Source organism: Lissotriton vulgaris, chromosome 1_2, assembly GCF_964263255.1.
Source record: "Lissotriton vulgaris chromosome 1_2, aLisVul1.2, whole genome shotgun sequence".
NCBI lineage: Eukaryota > Metazoa > Chordata > Amphibia > Caudata > Salamandridae > Lissotriton > Lissotriton vulgaris.
The window spans coordinates 357,152,553-357,177,518 of record NC_141686.1 but is presented as its reverse complement, the minus strand read 5'-3'; the positions used below and the strand labels follow the sequence as shown (position 1 = coordinate 357,177,518).

At 47.5% G+C, this 24,966-nt stretch overlaps 3 protein-coding genes across 3 annotated transcripts in view; 2 read left to right on the top strand and 1 right to left on the bottom strand.

Moving 5' to 3' along the window:
- Positions 1–1,496, top strand: part of LOC147736828 (uncharacterized) — a 58,560-nt gene extending 57,064 nt beyond the window's left edge. The window contains exon 3 of the mRNA XM_086953587.1: positions 1,486–1,496. Within this exon, the coding sequence (XP_086809713.1) occupies positions 1,486–1,496 (11 nt within the window). The remainder of the gene's footprint in view (positions 1–1,485) is intronic.
- LOC147736825 (uncharacterized) overlaps positions 1–24,966 on the bottom strand; it is a 467,810-nt gene that overhangs the window by 213,026 nt on the left and 229,818 nt on the right. The gene's annotated exons all lie outside the window — the stretch shown is intronic.
- LOC147736827 (uncharacterized) overlaps positions 8,178–24,966 on the top strand; it is a 39,797-nt gene continuing 23,008 nt past the window's right edge. The window contains exon 1 of the mRNA XM_086953514.1: positions 8,178–8,274. Coding sequence (XP_086809640.1) covers positions 8,178–8,274 — 97 coding nt within the window. The remainder of the gene's footprint in view (positions 8,275–24,966) is intronic.

Genomic DNA, 24,966 nt, shown 5'->3' with positions numbered 1-24,966 from the left:
TCAGACACTGCCCCAGCCACTCTTACCGATGCCGTCAGATCCGTGTAGAGCAGCTGCAGATACAATAGGAAGTGGGGCCCGAGATTCAGGCGGGACAGGAGTGCGCGGAGGCAGACCCAACTTAATGAGTCAAAGGCCCTATCTGTGTCGGCCAATAGGAGTGCTGCGGATCCCTGCCGCCCGGGCCGCCTCCACTGCCACCTGTGCGCGCCTAATGTTGTGTCTTGTTGCTCTGTGGGGCATAAACCCGGCCTGATCTGGGTGGACAAGGTCAGTAATATATGGGAGGAGGCGATTGGCCAGTGCCTTCGCCAGTATTTTCGCATCAATATTCAATAGCGATATTGGTCTATAAGACTCGTGTTGTTCAGGGGGCCTCCCCGGCTTACAGAAGACCACTATTTCGGCGTGTCGCCAGTCCGTCAGGAGTCGGCCACACTCTCTGGCCGCCTCCAGTGCCCTTTCATAGTACGTTCCTAGTTGGAGGTGAAATTTCTTTAAAAATTCACACGGGAACCCGTTGGGTCCGGGGGCTTTACCAACGTTGAGTTCTCCGAGTGCTGTGCCTAGCTCTTCAGCCGACAGAGGGAGCTCGAGACGAGCACACCCCTCATCCGATATCGCTCGTGGCGGGAGGTCAGCAAGGAATTTGTCGATGTCTTCTGCCGGAAGGGACTCCCGGGGGGCATATTGGGCCGCATAGTATTGTGCAGAGCTGGCTGCTAGATCCGCCGGGGATCTCTGTTCATTTTCAAAAATGATTTTTTTCGGCGTTGTGATTCCTGGTAGGCAGAGTTTCTAGGATCACCCATTTCAGATCTTTAAACTGTGTGTTTCTTCTCGATGAAATGGTTGCTCATTTTGGTAGTATTGCGTTGGCACTTGACATTACTTCGGTGTTCTACAATTCTTTGTTTCGCCTTTCGACAGGTCATCCCGATGTAACGCAAATGGCAGGGACAGGTGATCATGTAGATTACATGTGTATTGTTACAGTTTGTATGACTCCTAATTGTCCATTTGAGATCTGGTAGTAGCTGTAGTTGTTTGGTTGCTGTTCTCAGGTCGCATACGGAACATGCGCCGCACGGGTAGTGTCCCATCACTGGTGGAATGTTCCATAACTGTTCGGTTAGTTCGTTCATCCTGAATGGGGTTGGTCTAGTATGGACCAAAATGTCTTTGAGGTTCCGTGTTCTTTTGTTTGCGATTCTCGGTTTGGGCCAACTGATTGACCCTGATGTGATGATCCTCCAGTTTATATTGACAATCTTTATTATTTTGTTTGATGCTGCATTGTGAGTAGTAACACAGGTAACCACAACACTCTCTGAGGTCTTAGGGGTAGTGTCCAGGAGGCATTCTCTGGGTTGGTTAATAGCTCGCTTCTTGCACTTCCTGATCACTCTCTCCGGTTAGTCTCTGGCTCTTAATTTTGTGCAGAGGTCCTATGCTTGGTTCTTGTGTTCTCTTGTGTTGCTGCAGTTACGTCTTAAGCGCAGAAATTGGCTATAGGGAAGATTTTCCCTGAGAGGACGGGGATGAAAGCTTTTATATGAAATAAAACTGTTCTTAGAAGTAGGTTTGAAGTAGGTCCTTGTTTGTAGGGTACCATTGTGAGCGTATATTGTTAGATCCAAGAAATCCAGGTTTTTATTGTCAGCAGTATAGGTGAACTTAAGCCATTCGTCTTTCATGTTTAGCCAGTTGTGGAATTCAGCTAGGATCTGTTGCCGTCCCATATGACGATGATGTCGTCTATATAGCGTTTCCAAAAAAGGAACTGGTGTAGGTAGGGGTTGTTGTCATTCTGTATGTGAGTGTTCTCAAAATCACTCACGTAGAGCAAGGCCACGCTCGGGGCAAATATACTGCCCATTGAAGTTCTGTGGCACTGTTGGTACAGGGTGTTGCTGTACTCGAAAAAAAATATCCGTGAGAATGGAGTGTATTTGTGTCTTATGGGTCCACTGTGTATTGAAGAGCAATTTCTCCAGATTTTCCAAGGTTTTTTCTTGGGGAAGGCTGGTGTAAAGACTCTCTACGTCGAATCCGACCAATAGCATGGTGTCCTCCGAATATGCTTTGTCTGTAAGGAGGTTCAATAGGTCCCTGTTGTCCTTTAGGTATGTAGGGGTTGTTTGAACTAGCGGTTTGAGATTGGTCGCCAAACTGGGATAGAAGTTCCAGGACCGACCCAATCCCGGATACAATTAGTCTCCCAGGGGGTGGTTGTCGTGTTTTGTGAGTCTTTGGAAGGGAATAGAAATATGGTGTTTTTGGTGTTGAGGTTTGCAGGAAATCCGCCTCAATTTTTTGAGATCCAGTTATTAGTTTCGGCTTTGTCCACCATGAGTGAATTGGTCCTTTGGAGGCGTTCTGTGGGATCCACCATTATCCTTTTGTAGAATTTCTGGTCAGAGAGCAATTCCGTACATTGTGGGTCATAACCCTCTCTTGTAGGTAGGACAATTCCTCCCCCTTTGTCCGCGGCCTTAATGATCAAGTTGGCATCTTGTCGGAGTTCGTCAAGTGCCTTCTTTTCGGCATTAGTGATGTTCTGGAAGGGTTGTTTGGTTTGCGTCTTCATGTCGTCTATTTCCTTCATTACCGCCTCTTCAAAAGTCACTATTTCTATTGGAATCTGAATTTGGATTTGCGCCGCAGGTTGGTGTCTCCATCCGTGATGTATTCTCCCTGGTCATTGAAGAAGGCTTTCAGCTTCAGTTTACGGCACAATTCAGCCATCTCACACTGAAGTTTAAACGTGTCTAGTGGAGGTGTGGGGACAAAACCAAGTCCTTTGTTTAGGTTTCTTGTCTGTTCCTCCGTCAGTTGCTGACCTGTTAAGTTGACGATGAGGTTGTTGCGCTTGTGCTGGGTTTGTTCCCAGTCATGCTTCTCGTGTGGACCTGTCGTTCCTGGTCTGTCCATGTGACTCCTTTTCGTCTGGTTCTTTGGTTTTGTCGGCCTCTCCCTAAAAAAACCTAGGTGTGTAGTCTTGTCCTATTTGTGGTGCCATGGGCGGTCCCATTGGTGGTGGGCTTTGAAAATATGGGTTCATCCAGCCCGGGAAGTGGGGATTGAATGGTTGGAAAGTTTGGTTTCCATGATACGCATTGTGCCACATATATGGTCTGCAGCAATTTGGGCGTCGAGTTTGTCCTCTGTTCCTTGTAGGTGTATGGGAGTCTTCTCCACTCCAGTCTGAACCACCCATAGAGGATCCGGCGCATGAGTTGTCATATCCGGCATTCAAGACTGAGTTACCCATGTACCCCCCAAAATATTCATCATGAGTATAAAACCTGAACAAGGAATGTCCTTAAACATACCCCAATCTCAGAGGGCTGCCACCTAACCCTTATTATTAAGTTCTACTGTCTCCAATAATAAGGGATCAAAGATCAGCTAATTTAGTTCACCAAAAATTGTCCTTAACCCCATTATATTATCTGCCTGTCCTCTGTGTCTAGCAAACATCGACCTTTTTAAGGCAGGAAACAAAGCAGCCTCTGTTTCCGGGGTCTGAGAGGAAGAGACAGCACAAGCATCTGCGAAGGAGGTAGCATGAATGCCCTGACGGATGCCCTCCACCCACCAAAACCGTAATGTGTTACTGGGGAATTGTGTGTAATAAGGCTTGCACATATGTCTCCCTTTTGACAGCAGGTCCTCCCTCAGCACGCCCGAAGAGGCGATAACTATTCTCCTGAAAGGTATGATAGAACTAATCTGTTTATAAACTGATGGGGTGATGTCTGGAAATGAATGCACATCTCGCAACCGCACACTTATTTAAACGGCAGAATGTACACCGAGTCTTGTAAACTATAGAAGCCACAGTTACATACCAAACTTTCGAAAACCTTTAGAAGCCGCTCACACGTGGCATACGAACAGCGGATTATCTTTATCTTCTCCGCGTATTTATAGCAGCAATGCCGTGTGTTAATGATCAATTGATGAGGCGCACAGGTGACTATTTAACTGCAAGGCTCTTGCGAGGTTTAAAAGCATACCGCTTCCACCTTGGGTGACGTGTTACTTATATTTGGCATACACAGGTAACGCTTTGTTACACGAGAAACAAAGACAATAATAACACACTGTCTTTTCACCGCCACTTTGCATAAACCGCTGCGAGCGTCCTGTTAGTGTATTAAATATAGGTACATTAGCATTACAAACCAGAGGCCTAACTATACACAACTTTAACATATTCTGTTGTTTTGTAAAGAATGACCTAACACATTAAGGACATCACTTGCCTTATTAATGAGAGAAAGTTTTGCCTCAATGGGAACGGGAGATATTTTGCCTGGTAAAAAAAGACTTCCCATTTGTATGACACTTAAGGTCAATACACTTTTTCTTTTACTCTCTATTCTTCAAATAGAGACATGAGGTCCTGAAGAAAGCCAACCTGACCCTTTGGGCAACCTGTGGCTGAAACATGTCGACCTTTTTATGGACATAACTCAGTGCGGAAGCCCCATAACTCAGCTTTGTATGCACGCCAATTCTTTTAACCAGACCTTCTTTTCCAAACACCGATTTAAACTTCCCTAAATGGCTAAGAAGTCCTTTTTAATCTCACACCCTTTTGATAACTGATTCACTACTGTACTAACCAGTGGTTTACCTCCTGGTGGAGGAAGCATACAATTAAACCAGATGATGCTGTCACGTTGCTATTAACAACAAGGCGGAGAACCAAGATATACCGTCTATCGAACCTTGGTACGTGAATGAGGTTTTTTGTTATCGGAACCGAAACCGAATAAGAGAACTAAAACCCTGTTTACTCAGGACAAGTGATTCCTTCCCCCATTGATTGTTGTGCACTCCAACATAGCACATGCTGAGGTAGTCCAACATAGCACCTTTAATGAGGCAGTCCAATGTAACACCTTTCACGAGGCAGCCCAACATAGCACGTGCTGAGGCAGTCCAACATAGCACCTGAAATGAGGCAGGCCAGCACAGCACATGCTGAGGCAGTCCAACATAGCACCTTAAATGAGGCAGGCCAGCACAGCACATGCTGAGGCAGTCTAACATAGCACATTAAATGAGGCAGGCCAGCACAGCACACGCTGAGGCAGTTCAACATAGCACCTGAAATGAGGCAGGCCAGCACAGCACATGCTGAGGCAGTCCAACATAGACTCTTTCATAAGGCAGTCCAGTATAGCACACGCTGAGACAACTCACACAGCACATGCTGAGGCAGTCTAGCATAGCACATGCTGAGGCAGTCCAACATAGACTATTTCATAAGGCAGTCCAGTATAGCATACGCTGAGACAGCCCACACAGCACATGCTGAGGCAGTCTAGCATAGCACACGCTGAGGTAGTCCAACATAGACTCTTTCATGAGGCAGTCCAGCATAGCACACGCTGAGGCAGTCCAGTATAGCACACGCTGAGGCAGTCCAGCATAGCACACGCTGAGGCAGTCCAGCATAGCACATGCTCCAGCATAGCACACGCTGAGGCAGTCCAGCATAGCACACGCTGAGGCAGTCCAGCATAGCACACGCTGAGGCAGTCCAGCATAGCACACGCTGAGGCAGTCTAGCATAGCACACGCTCCAGCATAGCACACGCTGAGGCAGTCCAGCATAGCACACGCTGAGGCAGTCCAGCATAGCACACGCTCCAGCATAGCACACGCTGAGGCAGTCCAGCATAGCACACGCTGAGGCAGTCCAGCATAGCACACGGTCCAGCATAGCACACGCTGAGGCAGTCTAGCATAGCACACGCTGAGGCAGTCCAGCATAGCACACGCTGAGGCAGTCCAGCATAGCACACGCTGAGGCAGTCCAGCATAGCACACGCTGAGGCAGTGCAGCATAGCACACGCTGAGGCAGTGCAGCATAGCACACGCTGAGGCAGTCCAGCATAGCACACGCTGAGGCAGTGCAGCATAGCACACGCTGAGGCAGTCCAGCATAGCACACGCTCCAGCATAGCACACGCTGAGGCAGTCCAGCATAGCACACGCTGAGGCAGTCCAGCATAGCACACGCTCCAGCATAGCACACGCTGAGGCAGTCCAGCATAGCACACGCTGAGGCAGTCCAGCATAGCACACGCTGAGGCAGTCCAGCATAGCACACGCTGAGGCAGTCCAGCATAGCACACGCTGAGGCAGTCCAGCATAGCACACGCTGAGGCAGTCCAGCATAGCACACGCTGAGGCAGTCCAGCATAGCACACGCTGAGGCAGTCCAGCATAGCACACGCTGAGGCAGTCCAGCATAGCACACGCTGAGGCAGTCCAGCATAGTACACGTTGAGGCAGTCCAGCATAGCACACGCTGAGGCAGTGCAGCATAGCACACGCTGAGGCAGTCCAGCATAGCACACGATCCAGCATAGCACACGCTGAGGCAGTCCAGCATAGCACACGCTGAGGCAGTCCAGCATAGCACACGCTGAGGCAGTCCAGCATAGCACACGCTGAGGCAGTCCAGCATAGCACACGCTGAGGCAGTCCAGCATAGCACACGCTGAGGCAGTCCAGCATAGCACACGCTCCAGCATAGCACATGCTGAGGCAGTCCAGCATAGCACACGTTGAGGCAGTCCAGCATAGCACACGCTGAGGCAGTGCAGCATAGCACATGCTGAGGCAGTCCAGAATAGCACACGATCCAGCATAACACACGCTGAGGCAGTCCAGCATAGCACACGCTGAGGCAGTCCAGCATAGCACACGCTGAGGCAGTCCAGCATAGCACACGCTGAGGCAGTCCAGCATAGCACACGCTGAGGCAGTCCAGCATAGCACACGCTGAGGCAGTCCAGCATAGCACACGCTCCAGCATAGCACACGCTGAGGCAGTCCAGCATAGCACACGCTGAGGCAGTCCAGCATAGCACACGCTCCAGCATAGCACATGCTGAGGCAGTCCAGCATAGCACACGCTGAGGCAGTCCAGCATAGCACACGCTGAGGCAGTCCAGCATAGCACACGCTGAGGCAGTCCAGCATAGCACACGCTGAGGCAGTCCAGCATAGCACATGCTGAGGCAGTCCAGCATAGCACACGCTGAGGCAGTCCAGCATAGCACACGCTGAGGCAGTCCAGACTAGCACACGCTGAGGCAGTCCAGCATAGCACACGCTGAGGCAGTCCAGCATAGCACACGTTGAGGCAGTCCAGCATAGCACACGCTGAGGCAGTGCAGCATAGCACACGCTGAGGCAGTCCAGCATAGCACACGCTCCAGCATAGCACACACTGAGGCAGTCCAGCATAGCACACGCTGAGGCAGTCCAGCATAGCACACGCTGAGGCAGTCCAGCATAGCACACGCTGAGGCAGTCCAGCATAGCACATGCTCCAGCATAGCACACGCTGAGGCAGTCCAGCATAGCACACGCTGAGAACCCCCTTCTGTTGGTTTGGGCTGCTTTAGTGACCACAGCCCTGGTGTCGTTGTGTAGATTAGAAAGGAGCCCTGCAGGGGTGTGGCAGCGACATTAAAAGGCCATTAGCATTAGTGAAAAACTTACTTTACACTCTTCTGTTGTGCACTAAACCTAGTTAGTGGCCAAGTCACGAAGGTACAATTACTTGTGTAGATTTACTCCTGCTCCCATGTGTAAATCTGCACTTGTTTGAGGTTCACCATTCCTGAGTGCACATTTACATCTATATGTTCACCTACCTGTCTGCACCCCTCAAATTAGGGGGTGAAGCTATCTTCAAAACGAATTACAAGGGTAATAGTACTAATAGTAACTTTTCACACTTAGGTGGGGTCTTTGCCTCTGTGGTGAAAATCTCCCTATAGGAAAGTGCAAGGAAAATTATTGAAATGTATTGTTCTTTAAAAAATAATGAGCAATATGTATTTTTATTCACCTAGAACTAATAAAAAGAAATGTTCTAGCAGAACAACTCATCAGATTAAATGTTTATTAAATAACTAATTTAAATATATTAGTTTAATTTATAAATAACGACTTAATATTTGTATTTAAAACATCCTACCTTCACTGGCATTTTTAGTTTTAAATAATACTTATAAAATTTAGTTAGAAGCCATGTGGTTAGTTTAAATAATTTATTTAGTACATGTATTTATTTTTTATATTAGGTTTATTTTTAACTTTTATGATAATATTAATGCTGTGCTCCTTTGAAACAGACTCTATGACCGCCTCCTGTGTGTCTTCTTTAAAAGAGACAGAAGATCTGAGGCCTGTGGAGGATGACGCTGAGAGGAAACATGGCAGTGACTGTCCCTCAGGTGAGTGACACGTGGTGGAAGTCTCAGAGCACAAACACACACGTGGTCTCACATGACACACACCAAGGAAGCTTACCACCTGCTCTCCCCTGGCGTGGCTCTCTGAGGGTCTTGTATGGGTGTCAGGGGTGCCCTAATGTGGCCAGAGTGTTAAGTTGTATTGCTTCTAACCCGCAGGCCCTCCCTGTGGTTCTTCCAGACTGAACACAATACGGTCTGTGGTGGGTGGGACTTCTCCCTGTAACTGTTCTTTACTGGACAGCATGTCTGGACTCACAGAGGAGGTCTGTGTTTCATAAGTCCCACCTTCTGGCCACACCACATTACTGTTGGCACCCATATATAGACAAGCATTTGCAATGCAATAGGTCTCGCATTCGTGAAAGTTTGATCTATTGCCGTTGCAAGTGATAACGTCTGTTACATTATTATTTTTTGTCAAAAAATATCCCAGCAGTAGCATAAGGAATAAAAGAAAATCCACAAAGCAAGGAAAGGGTGCAGTACCACAGGCTGGTACTAGGTGTCCCTGTGGCATTGTAAAGGGACCTCTATTGATAACATAAGGTACTGCATCCTTACTGCAATTATAAAGAGAAACCTTACCGCTGAGAACAAGTTTCTAATTGTTTTTATTGGAAGTGAGATTTTTGTTGCCTTGCGTTTTAAAATGCACCATTGTTGTTTATTTAGCTTCTCATTTCCAATAATAACAAATAGAAACGTTTGCTCAGTTGCAATCTTTCTCTTTATAATTGCATTAAGGGTGCAGTACCCTATATGGATTTACAACTCCACAGGGACACCTAGTAGCAGCCTGTGGTACTGCACACTTTCCTTGTTTTGTGGATTTTCTTTTATTACTTAAGCTACTGCTGGAAACCGATACAGAAGCAGGTGGATAGCAGACAGTGCGCAAAACAGACAGCAAAGGGTGGGCGTGCAGGGATCGGGAAGCACAAGGACAATGGAAGGTAAGTGGCCATTGGGAAGCGCATGTGCAATGAGCTAGAGTGGGTGTCGATGTGAAGTAAAAGGACAAAGGAATAATAGGGACGCACACATACAACAGAGGGGGTGGCATGCAAGAACGGCAAGATGGTGTGTGGGAATTAAGGAAGCAAGAAGGGCAACTGAAGGAGAGTGAGGGGGAAATACAAAGGCAAGAAAGAGGAGGAGGAACTCTAAGTGCATGAGGGAGACAGCTGGAAAACACATGCACTCTCCTAGAATGCTCAACCAAAAAGATAAAAAGTAGAAGCCTGAAAAGGGAGCAGTGGATAGATGCAAGTAATCAGTCTGTACTCCAGGAGAGGAACACATACCAGAAGAGGAAGAAAAGCCCCAAAAGCTGACTAATAAGAGTCAAGCAAATGTGGGTAACAGTAAAGACAAGCAATGGTAAGCAATGGGTGGGCCTGAAGGCAACTGTCAGTTTAAAATAATAGATCTAACTCAATGTGCTCTAAATTTGTTGCGTTCATACGAAAAACATTGGAACAAACGGGCATGCCTCTACTTTTAAAATGTGAATGGTGAAACTAAACCTTGGTCAAAATGAATTTTTATTGTTTGCTATTATAAACGTAGCTTAAATATTGCAAACTCACTTTGCTTCAGTTTTTTAATATAGCTTTTCCAAAGATCAGGTTTGTTTTTGAGATTAAAAATCTGTTTATTATAATAACATCTTTATGTGGCACTTTGTACAATACTTCTACTGGTTCAAAGTGCTATTAATAAAATGAGTTTCTAAAACTTAAATGAATGGCACTCAGTTTGCCACCCTCGAGAGGATAAAAGCGTGAGTTGGCCTTACTCGTGACCTGCAGATCACAGTATTCGTCAGCACTGAGCGTTTAACGCCTGTGGCCCTCTGGTATGTGATGGGGACTGGAGTTAAGATCTGTTCTCACCTCTCCTGTTGACAGGATCACTGGCTCTTTATATGGTGGCTGGAGACTGGGTGCAGGAGGTGCAATGGTGGAGTTCCCATTCGGGGAAGAGGTGTGGTGCGGCGGCCAGGGCGACTGATGCTGGACGCTGGGGATCACGGTTCGATCCCTGGCTCCGGCGGCAGGGGTCTGCCCAGCACCTTGTGACTCTGGGCAATAGCTCGCTTAATCTTCCCAATGGCCCCCAGCGCCGAGATACCCCTTCGGGGGTGATTTGTGATAGTGCAGGGGTGATAGTGGAGAAGTGTGGCTCAGGGGTTAGAGGCGGCAGACCCGAAAGCTGAGATCGGCCCTGGACCAGGGTTCAATTCCCCGCCTCGGAGGGTCTTGGGCTCAAAATTCGACGGACTCGACAATTCTCGCTCCGGTGCCTATTCGACTTACGGGTTCACACTCTGCGACTCTGGGCAATAGCTTGCTTAATCTCCACAACGGCCCCTCGCGGTGGGATGCCTGGCTTTCACCTTGTGGATACCCTGCCGGTGTTATCTCACAGGGGAATACCAGGACGGGTTCCCTAAGCAAGCGCTTAGATACCAGGTCGGTGATTTGCGCTATATAAATACATGTACATTTACATTTACATTTACATTTGTGCGCTATACAAGTACTGGATTTACAAGGGCTTATAAGGCTGCCACCCGTGTGCAGTCTATGTACGAAAGAATGAAACTCAAGAGCATGTGTGATCTAATTTGGAAGGGTGTTTCCAGAGAACATGCTGTTTTTATTCACCAGAAAATATAAAGTGATTTCTTTTACCACCCTGAGGCAAAGAGTGGGCACGTTATTTCACACCGCTCATGGGCACTGTGCCCAATTTTAATATTTCGTACATGTATCATTAGGGCCCTTTATAAAATTCAACAATTTTCACCAAACTTATTTAGAATATTGTGCTGCAGAATAAAAGGTTAGCCCCGTTTAAAAAAAATAATATCTTGGTGGTGTGGGCATGACATTAATGAAACTGTTTTTGGTTTCCAATAAAGTTTATTTATAAGACCCCCTTTGTGATCGGGGCACAGGGTTGGGACAGCGCATGCATGGCCGTTTAATGCACCAGCTGCCCCACAGCAAAAAGGCACAGAGAAGAGATATTGTAGCCACTGCGGTCCCACAGCAAAAAGGCACAGAGGAGAGCTATTGTAGCCACAGCCGCCCCACAGCAAAAAGGCACAGAGAAGAGATATTGTAGCCACCGTGGTCCCACAGCAAAAAGGCACAGAGGAGAGCTATTGTAGCCACAGCCGCCCCACAGCAAAAAGGCACAGAGGAGAGCTATTGTAGCCACAGCCGCCCCACAGCAAAAAGGCACAGAGGAGAGATATTGTAGCCACAGCTGCCCCACAGCAAAAAGGGACAGAGGAGAGCTATTGTAGCCACAGCAGCCCCACAGCAAAAAGGCACAGAGGAGAGATATTGTAGCCACAGCGGCCCCACAGCAAAAAGGCACAGAGGAGAGCTATTGTAGCCACAGCCGCCTCACAGCAAAAAGGCACAGAGGAGAGATATTGAAGCCACAGCGGCCCACAGCAAAAAGGCACAGAGATATTGTAACCACAGCGGCCCCACAGCAAAAAGGCACAGAGGAGAGATATTGTAGCCACAGCCGCCCCACAGCAAAAAGGCACAGAGGAGAGATATTGAAGCCACAGCGGCCCCACAGCAAAAAGGCACAGAGGGGAGATATTGTAGCCACAGCGGCCCCACAGCAAAAAGGCACAGAGGAGAGATATTGTAGCCACAGCCGCCTCACAGCAAAAAGGCACAGAGGAGAGATATTGAAGCCACAGCGGCCCACAGCAAAAAGGCACAGAGATATTGTAACTACAGCGGCCCCACAGCAAAAAGGTGCAGATAAGAGATATTGAAGCCACAGCGGCCCATAGCAAAAAGGCACAAAGAAGAGATATTGTAGCCACAGCGGCCCACAGCAAAAAGGCGCAGAGGAGAGCTATTGTAGCCACAGCCGCCCCACAGCAAAAAGGCACAGAGGAGAGATATTGTAGCCACAGCGGCCCCACAGCAAAAAGGCACAGAGGAGAGCTATTGTAGCCACAGCCGCCTCACAGCAAAAAGGCACAGAGGAGAGATATTGAAGCCACAGCGGCCCACAGCAAAAAGGCCCAGAGATATTGTAACCACAGTGGCCCCACAGCAAAAAGGTGCAGATAAGAGATATTGAAGCCACAGCGGCCCATAGCAAAAAGGCACAGAGAAGAGATATTGTAGCCACAGCGGCCCACAGCAAAAAGGCACAGATGAGAGATATTGTAGCCACAGCGGCCCACAGCAAAAAGGCGCAGATGAGAGATATTGTAGCCACAGCGGCTCCGCAGAAAAAAAGCACAGAGGAGAGAAATTGAAGCCACAGCCGCCCGCAGCAAAAAGGCGCACAGGAGAGATATTGTAGCCACAGCGGCCCCACAGCAAAAAGGCGCAGAGGAGAGCTATTGTAGCAACAGCGGCCCGGTATAAAACAGCCAAAGACCACAAAGGACTCACTCAGTCCATTCAGACTCCCAAAGCAAGAAAAAAGTTTAGAAAAGAAATCAAAGATAATCAACTTCATCAGCCTTTCAGAGGAAACACAGGGATAAAAATGTTTCTAGCTGACGCGTCAAGAATTTTCAATTCTGTTAAGAAATCTGAGGCGAGGATTATGCTTCTCTTTCTTTACTGAAAGAACACAGCAGCCAATCAAACTTTAAATAGCATAACCCGGAGGACAGCCTCGCCATGCTATGCACCAATCATGTAACCCCCAAAGGTATAAATGTCCTGAACACTAATCTTCTTCCTCTTTCTTTGCGAAACATCAAAATGTTCATATTGAAAATTGTGATTTCATGCAATGTTATGTATAATGATGTTGGGTTTCTTACCACCCGTAATAATGTTTGAAGTATATCCAGCGAGTGGTATATTACGTCTTATATTCTCTTTTCAGGAGATCAGAGCAAGCCGTAATACACCACTCACTGGATGTACTTCAAACATTATTACGGGTGGGAAGAAACCCAACATCATTATACATAACATTGCATGAAATTACAATTTCCAATATGAACAATCCATATCACATATTGTATAATAATGTTTCTAGGGTGGGATAATCCTTGCCTCCGTGTCCTTAATAGAATTGAAGATTCTTGACGCGTCAGCTAGAATTGTTTTTATTCAATGGCAGCCCACGGAGGCTTCGGATTATGCTAGTTCAAAGTTAGATGCCACATCAACAAATGGCTAATGATAAAATGTCTTAAAAGTAGAATCAGAAGACCAATCTGCCGCAGTCATAATGTCCTCTAATCGAGAACTTTCAGCAAAAGCTTTAGAAGCTGTAGCTCCTCTCACCGAATGGGCTCCCAAAGCCAAAGTGTCAATACCTGCCAGACCTAATAACCTAGTGACCCAGCCGGCTAAGGTTGCTGCAGTGACTGGGCGAAAAGGTCTCTATAAGGAAATCAACAACTGTCCTGCAACGTCATTTCTAAACTCTTGAGTACAATTCTCATAGCATTTTAAACATTGTGCATCACACAGTTTACTATGGAGAGGAAACGCAGGATAAGAAGCACACTTAGAGTTTTTGTTTTTTGAGACTGTAAATGAGACCCCCGAAGGAGTGAAAACCCTGCCTGCCAAGTCCAGTGCTCGCACGTCAGACACTCCTCTGCATGAAATTAAACATAACAAAAGTGTCAGTTTTGCCGACTGTTGCTTACGCGACAAACCATCATTTGCAGGCCAATTCCAGAGAAAACACAGAACTACGTCTACATCCCACAGTTGTGAATATTGCGGTTTTGGAAGATTCACCAATCTGATGCCTCTCACTATCTTACATACCAAAGGATGCTACCCCACCGGCCTACCGGCCACATGAAGATGACCGGCTGAGATGGCGGACCTTAAATTATTAACTATCTGATAGGCCAAACCTTTAGTCGCCATCTCCGACAGGAAATTAACTATCATATGAATTCCGGAACCCACGGGATCCCCCTGTCGGTCAGAACACCAACTAACCCACGTACGCCAAGCTAATTCATATTGTTTATGCGTAGAGGGAGCCCAAGATTGAGACAGGAAAAGCGTTACTTCCTGCGAAACTCCCGGCATTTACCAACGTCTCCTGAAAGTTTCCATGCCATGAGGGACAATTGTCCCTGAACCACTAATGAATACGGTTGACCCAGAGGGTTCGTCAATATCTCTGCATATATAGCAGACTTTTTGGAGGAGTACAACACAAGGTCAGCGCTGCCGGGAACCAAGCTAGTGCTCTCCAACACGGAGATATCAACAACACCTCACCTTCCAGCCCACAGATGTGTACCAATACTCTCTGGATACTGACAAACGGAGGAAATGCATACAGCATATCCGTCATCCACGATTGAAGAAATGCATCTGAGTTGATCGCCAGAGGATCTGGTCGCCAACTATAACACTGAGGCAATTGCGTCTTCAGTCTGGACGCAAACGGATCAATCGAACAAGGGCCCCACTTGTTATTTAGCTGTTGGAATACCCTGGGATGAAGTTTCCAATCACTGGAGTCTCGAAGGAAACGTGAGTTCCAATCTGCCACCACATTTCAGGTGCCCAGAATGTACGCCGCTGTCACCGAGGTGTGATGAGGGAGGCAGTAGTGCCAAAATTCTATGGCCATTTCCACTAAAAGACAGGACCTCGTGCCAACTAGACGATTGATGTATCTCACTGCTGAGAAATGTCCATCCGCAGGAGAATACAGCAACTCTCCTTTTGTGGAGAAAGTTTCCTGACCGCAAACAAGCCTGCCAAAAGCTCTAGACAATTTATATGGAGTTTCAATTCCTCCGCGGACCATCTGCCCCTCATCTCCACAGAGCCGCTGCGGGCTCTGCAGCCCCATCTGCTGGCATCTGATTCTATCACTACTTCTGGGACTGATGCAAATATGGACTTGCCATTCCATGTGTCCATGTGCTCCAACCACCAAGAGACTTCTGTCTTGGCCTCCTCGGAAAGCAGAATCTGGTCCGCATACCATACAGGGGTCTCCAACCTGTAGCTCGTAAGCTACTGTAGCTCTTGAGCTAACTCTGAGTAGCTCACCTGTGTGCAGCCCAGCTTATTAAATAAGAAAGATTTTGCTTAGTTGAATGAATATACATATAAAGAAATTGAAATTATACTGCATTAATAATATTAGTAGCTGTTAATGTGTTTTATTGAACATAAGTAGCTCTCAGTACAGAAAAGGTTGGAGACCCCTGCGCCCAGGCCTTTGTGTAAATACATAATTATCAACCTCTGGAGAGCCGTGTAGTGAACGGGACCCGGGAAGATAGCTTGAATCAATGAGGCTAACCGGCCTATTAACCGGGCTAACGTCCTCAAGGATATAGTCTGAGAAGCAAGTGCTCTCCTCAACTCCTTCTTGATCGCTATTCTTTTCTTCAATGGGAGCAATAACTGTGCCACTATTGAGTTCACCTGTAACGCCAAAAACTCAGTCGATTGTGCCGGAGTCAGAATAGAGTTGTCTGAATTGATGACGAACCCCAAATCTTGTAAGAGTTGAGTCGTCCATGCTAGATGTCAAAGAACTGTATTCCCATTCTGTGCCATAATAAGGATGTGATCTAAATAAATGATGAGTCTCACCCCTCTCTCCCTCAAGAATTGAACCACTGGTTTGAGGACTTTGGTGAAACATCAAGGGGCAGATGAAAGTCCGAACGGCATGGCAGAAAACTAGTACCATTTGGTTCACCATTGGAATTGAAGAAACCTATGATGGGGAGGGAAAATAGGCAACGCTAGATACGCGTCTTTTAAATCGAGACGCACCATCCAGTCTTTTTCTAAGAGCAGATCTCAAAGTAAATATATGCCCTTTAGCTGCTATTGCGGAACAAGCTGGGCTCACGGTGTATTCTTACGCCGATGACACCCAGCTTATTTTTCACTTTCGACCAAATCGAACAACAACACCTCTTTGCTGATATCCGGATTGTTAAACATCGCAGATTGGATGCATAACAACAAACTAAAGCTAAATGGTGGTAAAACCGAGCTCCTTCTTTTCGGCAAAAATAAAACCCTCTGGGGCCCTCAGCATTGGCCTTCTCAGATGGGGCCACTCCCGACTCCTGTACAATCTGTCCGGAATCTTGGATTTATGGTTGATGACCAACTAACCATGAGGCAACAAGCTGGTATGGTAGCCTCGGTTTGCCTTGTCATCCTGAAATTGCTGAAAAAAATCCTGTGGATGCTTCCTTTGTCTACTCAACGAACGGTAGTTCAAGCTCTTATAACATCTAGACTGGACTACGGTAACGTTCTGTACCTGGGAGTAGGCAAGGAAGTGCTACACAGGTTACAGGTGGTTCAAAACGCTGCCGTCAGAATGCTTTGCAATCTTCCTACAAGAACATCTGCCTGAGCCGCATTACGTGATCTTCACTGGCTGAAAATTGAGAATCGCGTTAAGTTTAAAACTCTATGCTATATGCACAGGATCAACGCTGGAGTAGCGCCTCACTATCTTCAGGGCTTAGTGCATCAATACCGACCTACGCGCTCCCTTCGATCCGCTAATCAGCACAATTTTCAAATCCCGAGGATTAAAAGAACCAGAATGGGTGGACGCTCATTTTCCCATCTGGCTCCAGTACTTTGGAATTTTATGCCTTTTTTGCTTCGCATTGAGCCACAGCATCAGAAGTTCCGCAAGGACGTAAAAACTTGGCTTTTTAATCTATAGATTCTCCATCTGAACTGAGCTATCTGTTTTTTTCATCTTTTGCGTTCCTAGCGCCGGGAAAACTTCGGGTAGCTGTTGCGCTGAATAAATGTAATTATTAATAATAATAATGCACTCCATCTTGAAGTAGCGATACACTACTGAAGAGTTGAACTCCTTGAGGTTTAAAACTAATCTGAACCCCTATTCCGTCTTTGGAACTAAGAATACGGTGCTGATGTAACTGTGATTGTGAGGGGCTGTCTCTACAATTGCCCCTTTTTTCATCAGGTTTGCCACTTCGTTGTCTATGAAAGACATTTCTGCCCTGGAAAAATTTAGAGGTTGGTGTCTGTTGTGGGGCCACATAAAACATTCGACCTTTAAACCCTGTACTGTCTGAAGTACCCACGGGTCGCTCGTCACCTGTGTAGAAACAAGGCAATCCGGCCTCCCACTGTGACCTCCACACTGAATCCGGTTTACCTGAACAGGTGGCGTCTCTGCTGTTATTCTGTCCTCAATACCCTCCCTTTTGCTGCCTGCCTCTGCCACCACGGTTTCGAGTGGGGTAGAGGCTGGATCGCTGGCCTCCGCCACGTCCTCTTTGATCAAAGCTTCTGGATGTCTGATTGAATCCACGCCCGGTCATTCGACACCTGAAGCGTCCGACCCTGGTAAAAACCTTCTTGATGTTACTTTGGGCTTTGTCTAGTGCCGAGAATGTCGCCACATATTTCCCCAACTCTTTTACAAATTTGTCACCAAATTTTAGCTCATTCGCCAGGGTACCAGCTTCCTTCGTAGCCATGTCCGCAAATTGTGGGTCAATTCGCATTAGGAATGACAGTCTCCTATCAGTTGATAAAGCGCAATTTGGATTGCCAAGAAAACAGAGTGCTCTCTGCCCCCTTTCTAGCATCTCTGTTGCATCTATTGGGGTGTTTGAATCTTTAGCCTGAACGGCTGAATCAAGGATCTTAGTGAGAGGTCCAGGTATATCCAGTGGTTTATCCTGGCACCCTCTCCATGCCGTCTAGCCCTTTTTTGGATCTATAGCAACTTTTTCATAAACGTAGCCATAGTAGGATCCAACTCTAGCGTGTCCGCCACTTTGCCCAATAAGGATGGTCTAGGGTATTCTGACCTCAATGAAGTGCGCACCTCGCCCTCAGATCCCTGTCAGAGGTTTTCCTGTACATGGTATGCTACCTCAACACCCGGTACCCATTCGGTAGACCTTGGGTGGTAATGTTTCTGGGGTCGAACAGCAGGTTTTTATTAGGTGGGCCACTACTCGCATTGTGAGTTTTGGGCTTTCTTTTGTTTGCTTTTTAGGCTCTTCTCTGTCCTGTCCTGCTCAGAGTCAGAGATGTCCGGGGCAGCAGGAGGAGACTCCTCCGCCTCCCTTGGGTTCAATAGAGCTGAAATTCCAGAAGGGAGGGACCCGCCATAGCCATGGTCTTTAATGACATTAGGCGCCACCAGGGAAAAGACTTCAGCTGAAGAGTGAAATGATGGCTCGCCCAGAGATGCCTTAAATTTGCACTTTCCATAGTTCTCCAGGGGCTTAGTAAATGGTTGTAAAGCTTCGACCAGCACCCTGTTCACAGACCCCCTGGACGTGGGTATCCAGGGCTTCCACCAACTGCTCCTCCATCTGTTGCTCATAGGGCACCTCCTCAAATTCCACGTAGTCATTATAATCTGCCCACTGGTCAACCGCCTCGGGGTAGTACGCCATCATGCTATTGAAGGTGTGGAGAAGGTTCCAGAGGGGGTGACACAGTGGTGAAAAAGGCCCTACAATCCCTCCCTAACCTGAGTATAAGTTATTCCAGGCCCAAAGCCTATCTCTTTTATATCCAATATAATTGCCAAACCTCTGTATCCCAACTAACTAGGAGACTAACTAACTAGGAAAAACTATTTTCTTTAAGTGTGGAGGGAGCCACCCCTTTATTCCTTCTAGGGCAGTGCCCTGCAACACCTATCCGCCCTGTCGGGCGTTCACTGAGGACCGGGGATTGACCTGTCCTTAGACGCGTATGCGCGCTCAGCCGATAGGTAATAAAAACCTGATACGGCAGTTTGCGCATGCACAAATCCAGTGGCAATGAAAAGGGGACTGCTTCCCGAGCGGCCAGAGCGCGTCTGTCCTGCTCCACTCAAGCCACCAGTAAATATATATCGTCAACAATACAGCAATTTACTTGTAACGCGGATTGATCGTGACCATTAAAACACAGTATACATTTGAAATAAATTGCATAGTAACCACATATCACTCTAAATGTAGTAAAATGAATGCACTTAACTCGCTGCTGCAGCAGCAAAGAAAGAGAAAGAAGATTAGTGTTCAGGACATTTATACCTTTGGGGGGACCTGATTGGTGCATACTATGGAGGGGCAGTCCTTCCGGGCTATGCTATTTAAAGTTTGATTGGCTGCGGTGTTTTTTCAGTAAAGAAAGAGAAGCATAATCCGAAGCCGCCGTGGACTGCCATAGAATTAGGTTCAACAGAACTGTAACTTTTATTCATTTACTAGCAGCCCGTCCCGACGTTGTCCGGGGGAGAAAAGTAATGTGTGAAAAAATATTATGAAGCTTTTAATATTTCTCGGTACTGCCCCCTGTTGAATGTGCCTATTTATTTTCCCTGTCTGCCCCCTGTGCAGGCCCTTGCAAATGTAAATGTGCCTTGTTGTATGTGCCTTTGTATTTTCCCTGGATGCCCCCTGTTGAATGTGCCTATTTATTTTCCCTGTCTGCCCCCTGTGCAGGCCCTTGCAAATGTAACTGTTGGTTGGTTGCCCCCTGTTCAATGTGCTTTTTTTTCCTGGCTGCCCCCTGTGCAGGCCCTAGCAACAACTTTATACGGCCTCGTTGTGGAATGTAAAAGAGGCTTGTGGAATTGAGCGTTTGGATGTTCCCCTGGCCTCTGAGTTTTTTTTGTGTGAAAGTAGTGCTGATTTATTTATTATCGCTTTCGTGGCCCTGCCAGCAATGTTTACAGGGAGTGTTCTGAGCACGTTTTTTTAGCTTCCCCCTTGCAAGAACGTTAGACGGTAGTAAAGCGCCGTGAATTAACGTGCAATGAGACTTGTTCTTTTCCTGAATATTTCCCTGGCCGCCCCCTGTGAAGCACCTTCCAACAGTGCGCGAGTCCGGTAATGGCTTTTAATGAGCGTAGATGATGCCTCGTTGTAGAATGTGAAAGCATAGCTGCCAAGGTTTCAGATTGCCATGTGTGACATTTTCATAATTTCAGTGTAATTACGAGTGACATTTCAACGACTATGAGTGACACTTTCTTGCGGACAAAATTAAGCAATGAAGACGATCAACACATGTAAATATCAGAAATAACACCACAAAGAGTGTTCCAATCGAAACACGTCAGTCTTTTGAATAAACCCGTACGGCAACTATATCTCACAATGCAAGCTTTCCTCTGTGTGTGACCACGACGCTCTCGCTCTATCTATCCCTCTCCTCTCTCTCTTTTTATCCCTCTCCTCTCTCTCACACGCTCTCTATCCCTCTCCTGCCTTTATCCCACCCCTCGCTCTCTCCCTCTCTTTATTGCTTTCTTTATTCCTCTCCTCTCTCTTTATCCTGCTCCTCTCTTTTTATCCCTCTCCCCTCTCTCACACACTGTCTGTCTCTTTTTCTCCCTCTCCTCTCTCACATGCTTACTCTCTAGACCTCTCCTGTGTTTATTCCCCTCTCCCCTTGCATGTTTCCTCTTTATCCCTCTCCTCTCTATCCTTTCATCCCTCTCCTATCCTTTTATCCCTCTCCTGTCTATCTCTTTTTATCCCTCTCCTCTCTCTCACACGCTCTCTATCCCTCTCCTGCCTTTATCCCACCCCTCGCTCTCTCCCTCTCTTTATTGCTTTCTTTATTCCTCTCCTCTCTCTTTATCCTGCTCCTCTCTTTTTATCCCTCTCCCCTCTCTCACACACTGTCTGTCTCTTTTTATCCCTCTCCTCTCTCACGCGCTTACTCTCTAGACCTCTCCTGTGTTTATTCCCCTCTCCCCTTGCATGTTTCCTCTTTATCCCTCTCCTCTCTATCCTTTCATCCCTCTCCTATCCTTTTATCCCTCTCCTGTCTGTCTCTTTTTATCCCTCTCCTCTCTCACACGCTCTCTATCCCTCTCCTGCCTTTATCCCTCCCCTCGCTCTCTCCCTCTCTTTATTGCTTTCTTTATTCCTCTCCTCTCTCTTTATCCTGCTCCTCTCTTTTTATCCGTCTCCCCTCTCTCACACACTCTGTCTCTTTTTATCCCTCTCCTCTCTCACACGCTTACTCTCTCGACCTCTCCTGTGTTTATTCCCCTCCCCCTTGCATGTTCTCTCTCTCTATCCCTCTTTTCTCTATGCTTTCATTCCTCTCCTATCCTTTTATCCCTCTCCTGTCTATCTCTTTTTATCCCTCTCCTCTCTCACACGCTCTCTATCCCTCTCCTGCCTTTATCCCTCCCCTCGCTCTCTCCCTCTCTTTATTGCTTTCTTTATTCCTCTCCTCTCTCTTTATCCTGCTCCTCTCTTTTTATCCCTCTCCCCTCTCTCACACACTCTGTCTCTTTTTATCCCTCTCCTCTCTCACACGCTTACTCTCTCGACCTCTCCTGTGTTTATTCCCCTCCCCCCTTGCATGTTCTCTCTCTCTATCCCTCTTTTCTCTATGCTTTCATCCCTCTCCTATCCTTTTATCCCTCTCCTGTCTATCTCTTTTTATCCCTCTCCTCTCTCATGCGCTCACTCTCTAGCCCGCTCCTCTCTGTCATTATCCCTCTCCCCCTCTCACCAGGTTGCACTGTTTGCTTTGATCGGAAAACGTTAATTTTGAGTCATTTTTCTCGATAGAGGTCGCCTTGCAAATACAGATGAAGCACCATTTTCACACAGTTGTGAAAAATGTCACCTTGCCTTTAAATATCCGTCATGAAAAATGAAAACATTTTTGGCAAACAGCTACGCACCTGCACTCACTCAGCCTTAGCTTACGCAGTGTAAGTTGCTGTTCCAAAAATCCCAACAACGCTCTGTACTACCCGCTTCTCTTGGGCCTACCTTCCTTCCACAGAGGCACCTGCTCCGGTCTGTTTTTCACTGTTCACGACTTACTGCGCACTTTTAATTGTTGCGCATGACTGACATTAGTGGTCCTGCTCTTTGATTCTCTGAGGGTGTTGTCTCGACACTTATACTCCATTTTTTTTAAAGGCTCGAGTCTCTGTATACCAAGACAGAAAAGGGGCCCCTGGTACAGCTGCAATGAGCAGCAGCCTCACTCTGCCTGTACCTTCCGTCAGACACAGGCTCCAGCACGATCCCTCGACCGGCCCCGGGTCGGAAATAATTATTTACTGGCAGGGGAGATATTTTAGCCCCACTGCAACAGACTGAAGGTGCGATCTGTAGCGCTGCCAGCCAGCCGAGCACCATGATTCCGGTGCACCTGCCGCCCGCAAACCAGTGCGCTCTGCAACCAGCCTCTACCTCTCATTGGGACGGACCCCAGGCCCCCTGCGGCCGGCCTGGTGCCAACAGCCATGATTGTGCACATATTGAAAAAAACGATGTTTATGCTCCAGAAGGCTACATGTATAAAACGGCGTGGGAAGGTTTCGTGCTGCGATTGGATGGCTGTTTGGTGGAAGGGGCGGGCAAGAGTGTTACGCGATTGGATGTTACTGTTGCTTTTCTGGTCGAAGCCGCGCCCCTTTGTTTATCTTGGCTCGGAACCCTTACGGAGGCAGTGATTACCGAATTTGCTGACCTCTTTTAGTGCACATTTGTGGAAAACTAAGTTTATGCTCCTGAAGGAAAACAATGTTTATGCTCTCAAGGCTATGTGCATAAAACGGTGTTTATCGCTCCTGAAGTGGACGTGCATGCAGAAGTAGCTGTGTTGTGTGTGTGCTTGTGTGTGGTTGCAGTGGTGAAGTTGCTGTGTTGTGTGTGTGCTTGTGTGTGGTTGCAGTGGTGAAGTTGCTGTGTTGTGTGTGTGCTTGTGTGTGGTTGCAGTGGTGAAGTTGCTGTGTTGTGTGTGTGCTTGTGTGTGGTTGCAGTGGTGAAGTTGCTGTGTTGTGTGTCTGCTTGTGTGTGGTTGCAGAATCTGTTGCTTTGTGTGTGCTTGAGTGCTTGAAACCGGCGAATGGGACATGCCCCTCTGGCAATGTTACCGCCCACATTGAGAACAACGCCCACAAGGAACTACTTTCTCTGGAATGTTGTTTGCCCTTCATAATGTATATGTTGTACAAATGTATAGCCTATGTCCTTCTGCTGCAACTGCCCTTTCCAACGCTGTATTGGGTGTTGTGATTGGTGCCGTGGTTCCCGAGTTTACCTGGCCAAAAGGTGCAAGTTCTCTCTTTATAATAGTAGTATAGATAAATCGATCTTAACTGCAAAAATGTTCTGTGCACATAAAGGATATTCTCTAATATTGTTGTTTTCATACGCTTACAAATGTGCGTTCTCTGCTCAGGTTCCTTCTAAAAGCTTACAGGCATTGTCTTATTTATAGAGACAATCACTTCCTAGACCTCGACACCTAACATTGGGTCATCCATACCTTGGAATCAGGGTAACAGCCAGACGGGCATCGATACGGAGGCGTAGAGCCTGTCTGGGCTTGGGAATGCGCGCACTGTCTGCCATCTCTATGATTGACATCCAATGCACTGCAATGCAGAGGTGGAGAAGCTGCCATGCCTCGCACCAGCAGCCAAGAAGAAGCGGTGTCAGACTTGGGAATGCGCGCACTGTCTGCCATCTCTATGATTGACATCCAATGCACTGCAATGCAGAGGTGGAGAAGCTGCCATGCCTCGCACCAGCAGCCAAGAAGAAGCGGTGTCAGACTTGGGAATGCGCGCACTGGCTGCCATCTCTATGATTGACATCCAATGCACTGCAATGCAGAGGTGGAGAAGCTGTCATGCCTCGCACCAGCAGCCAAGAAGAAGCGGTGTCAGACACAATACCAAGAGGCTCTTGTTTGAAATCAGTAGAACCAGCCACCCTGCAGCTCATGCTGTGTGTTCTCCAACACAGCAGTGCATTGAGGCGCAGCCTTCTTAAGGGCATGCATAGGTCTCTGCTGCTTTGTTGCAGTAGGGTGAGGGGGAGCCGAGGGCTGGATAGGTTTGTTGAAATCATGCTGCAGTTGTCTAGTCTGCTGCACCCTCTTTTATACCCGCTTAATGCCTCCGCATCAGAAGGGGGGGCCGCCCAATGGGAATGGGATTGCAAAAAAACGATGGATTTGGGCCCAGATCTTTGGACTGGGGTGAATGTGTGACATTGATCCACATTCGGTCCATCACCTGTTTTGTTTGCAAATACCGCCATAAGTGCGCTGGGGATGCTCAGACGTGGATCCCAGGCACTCCACACCACTGGAGTCAAGCTAGCCGGGCTGATGAGAGGTGTTACCTCGAAACCGGTCCGGTCCTCGGATGCTTGATTCCGTTCTGGGGAGGACATGGCTTTTGTAGTTCGGACTGGACTGTTCCCATGGGGCACAGGGTCAGAGCTGATTTGCATATCGCCATTGTCTAACCCAGGGTGGTGTGGAGTTCAAAAAAACGATGGATTTGGGCCCAGATCTTTGGACTGGGTTCAATGTGTGACATTGATCCACATTCGGTCCATCACCTGTTTTGTTTGCAAATACCGCCATAAGTGCGCTGGGGATGCTCAGACGTGGGTCCCAGGCACTCCACACCACTGGAGTCAAGCTAGCCGGGCTGATGAGAGGTGTTACCTCGAAACCGGTCCGGTCCTCGGATGCTTGATTCCGTTCTGGGGAGGACATGGCTTTTGTAGTTCGGACTGGACTGTTCCCATTGGGCACAGGGTCAGAGCTGATTTGCATATCGCCATTGTCTAACCCAGGGTGGTGTGGAGCGCAAAAAAAACATGGATTTGGGCCCAGATCTTTGGACTGGGGTGAATGTGTGACATTGATC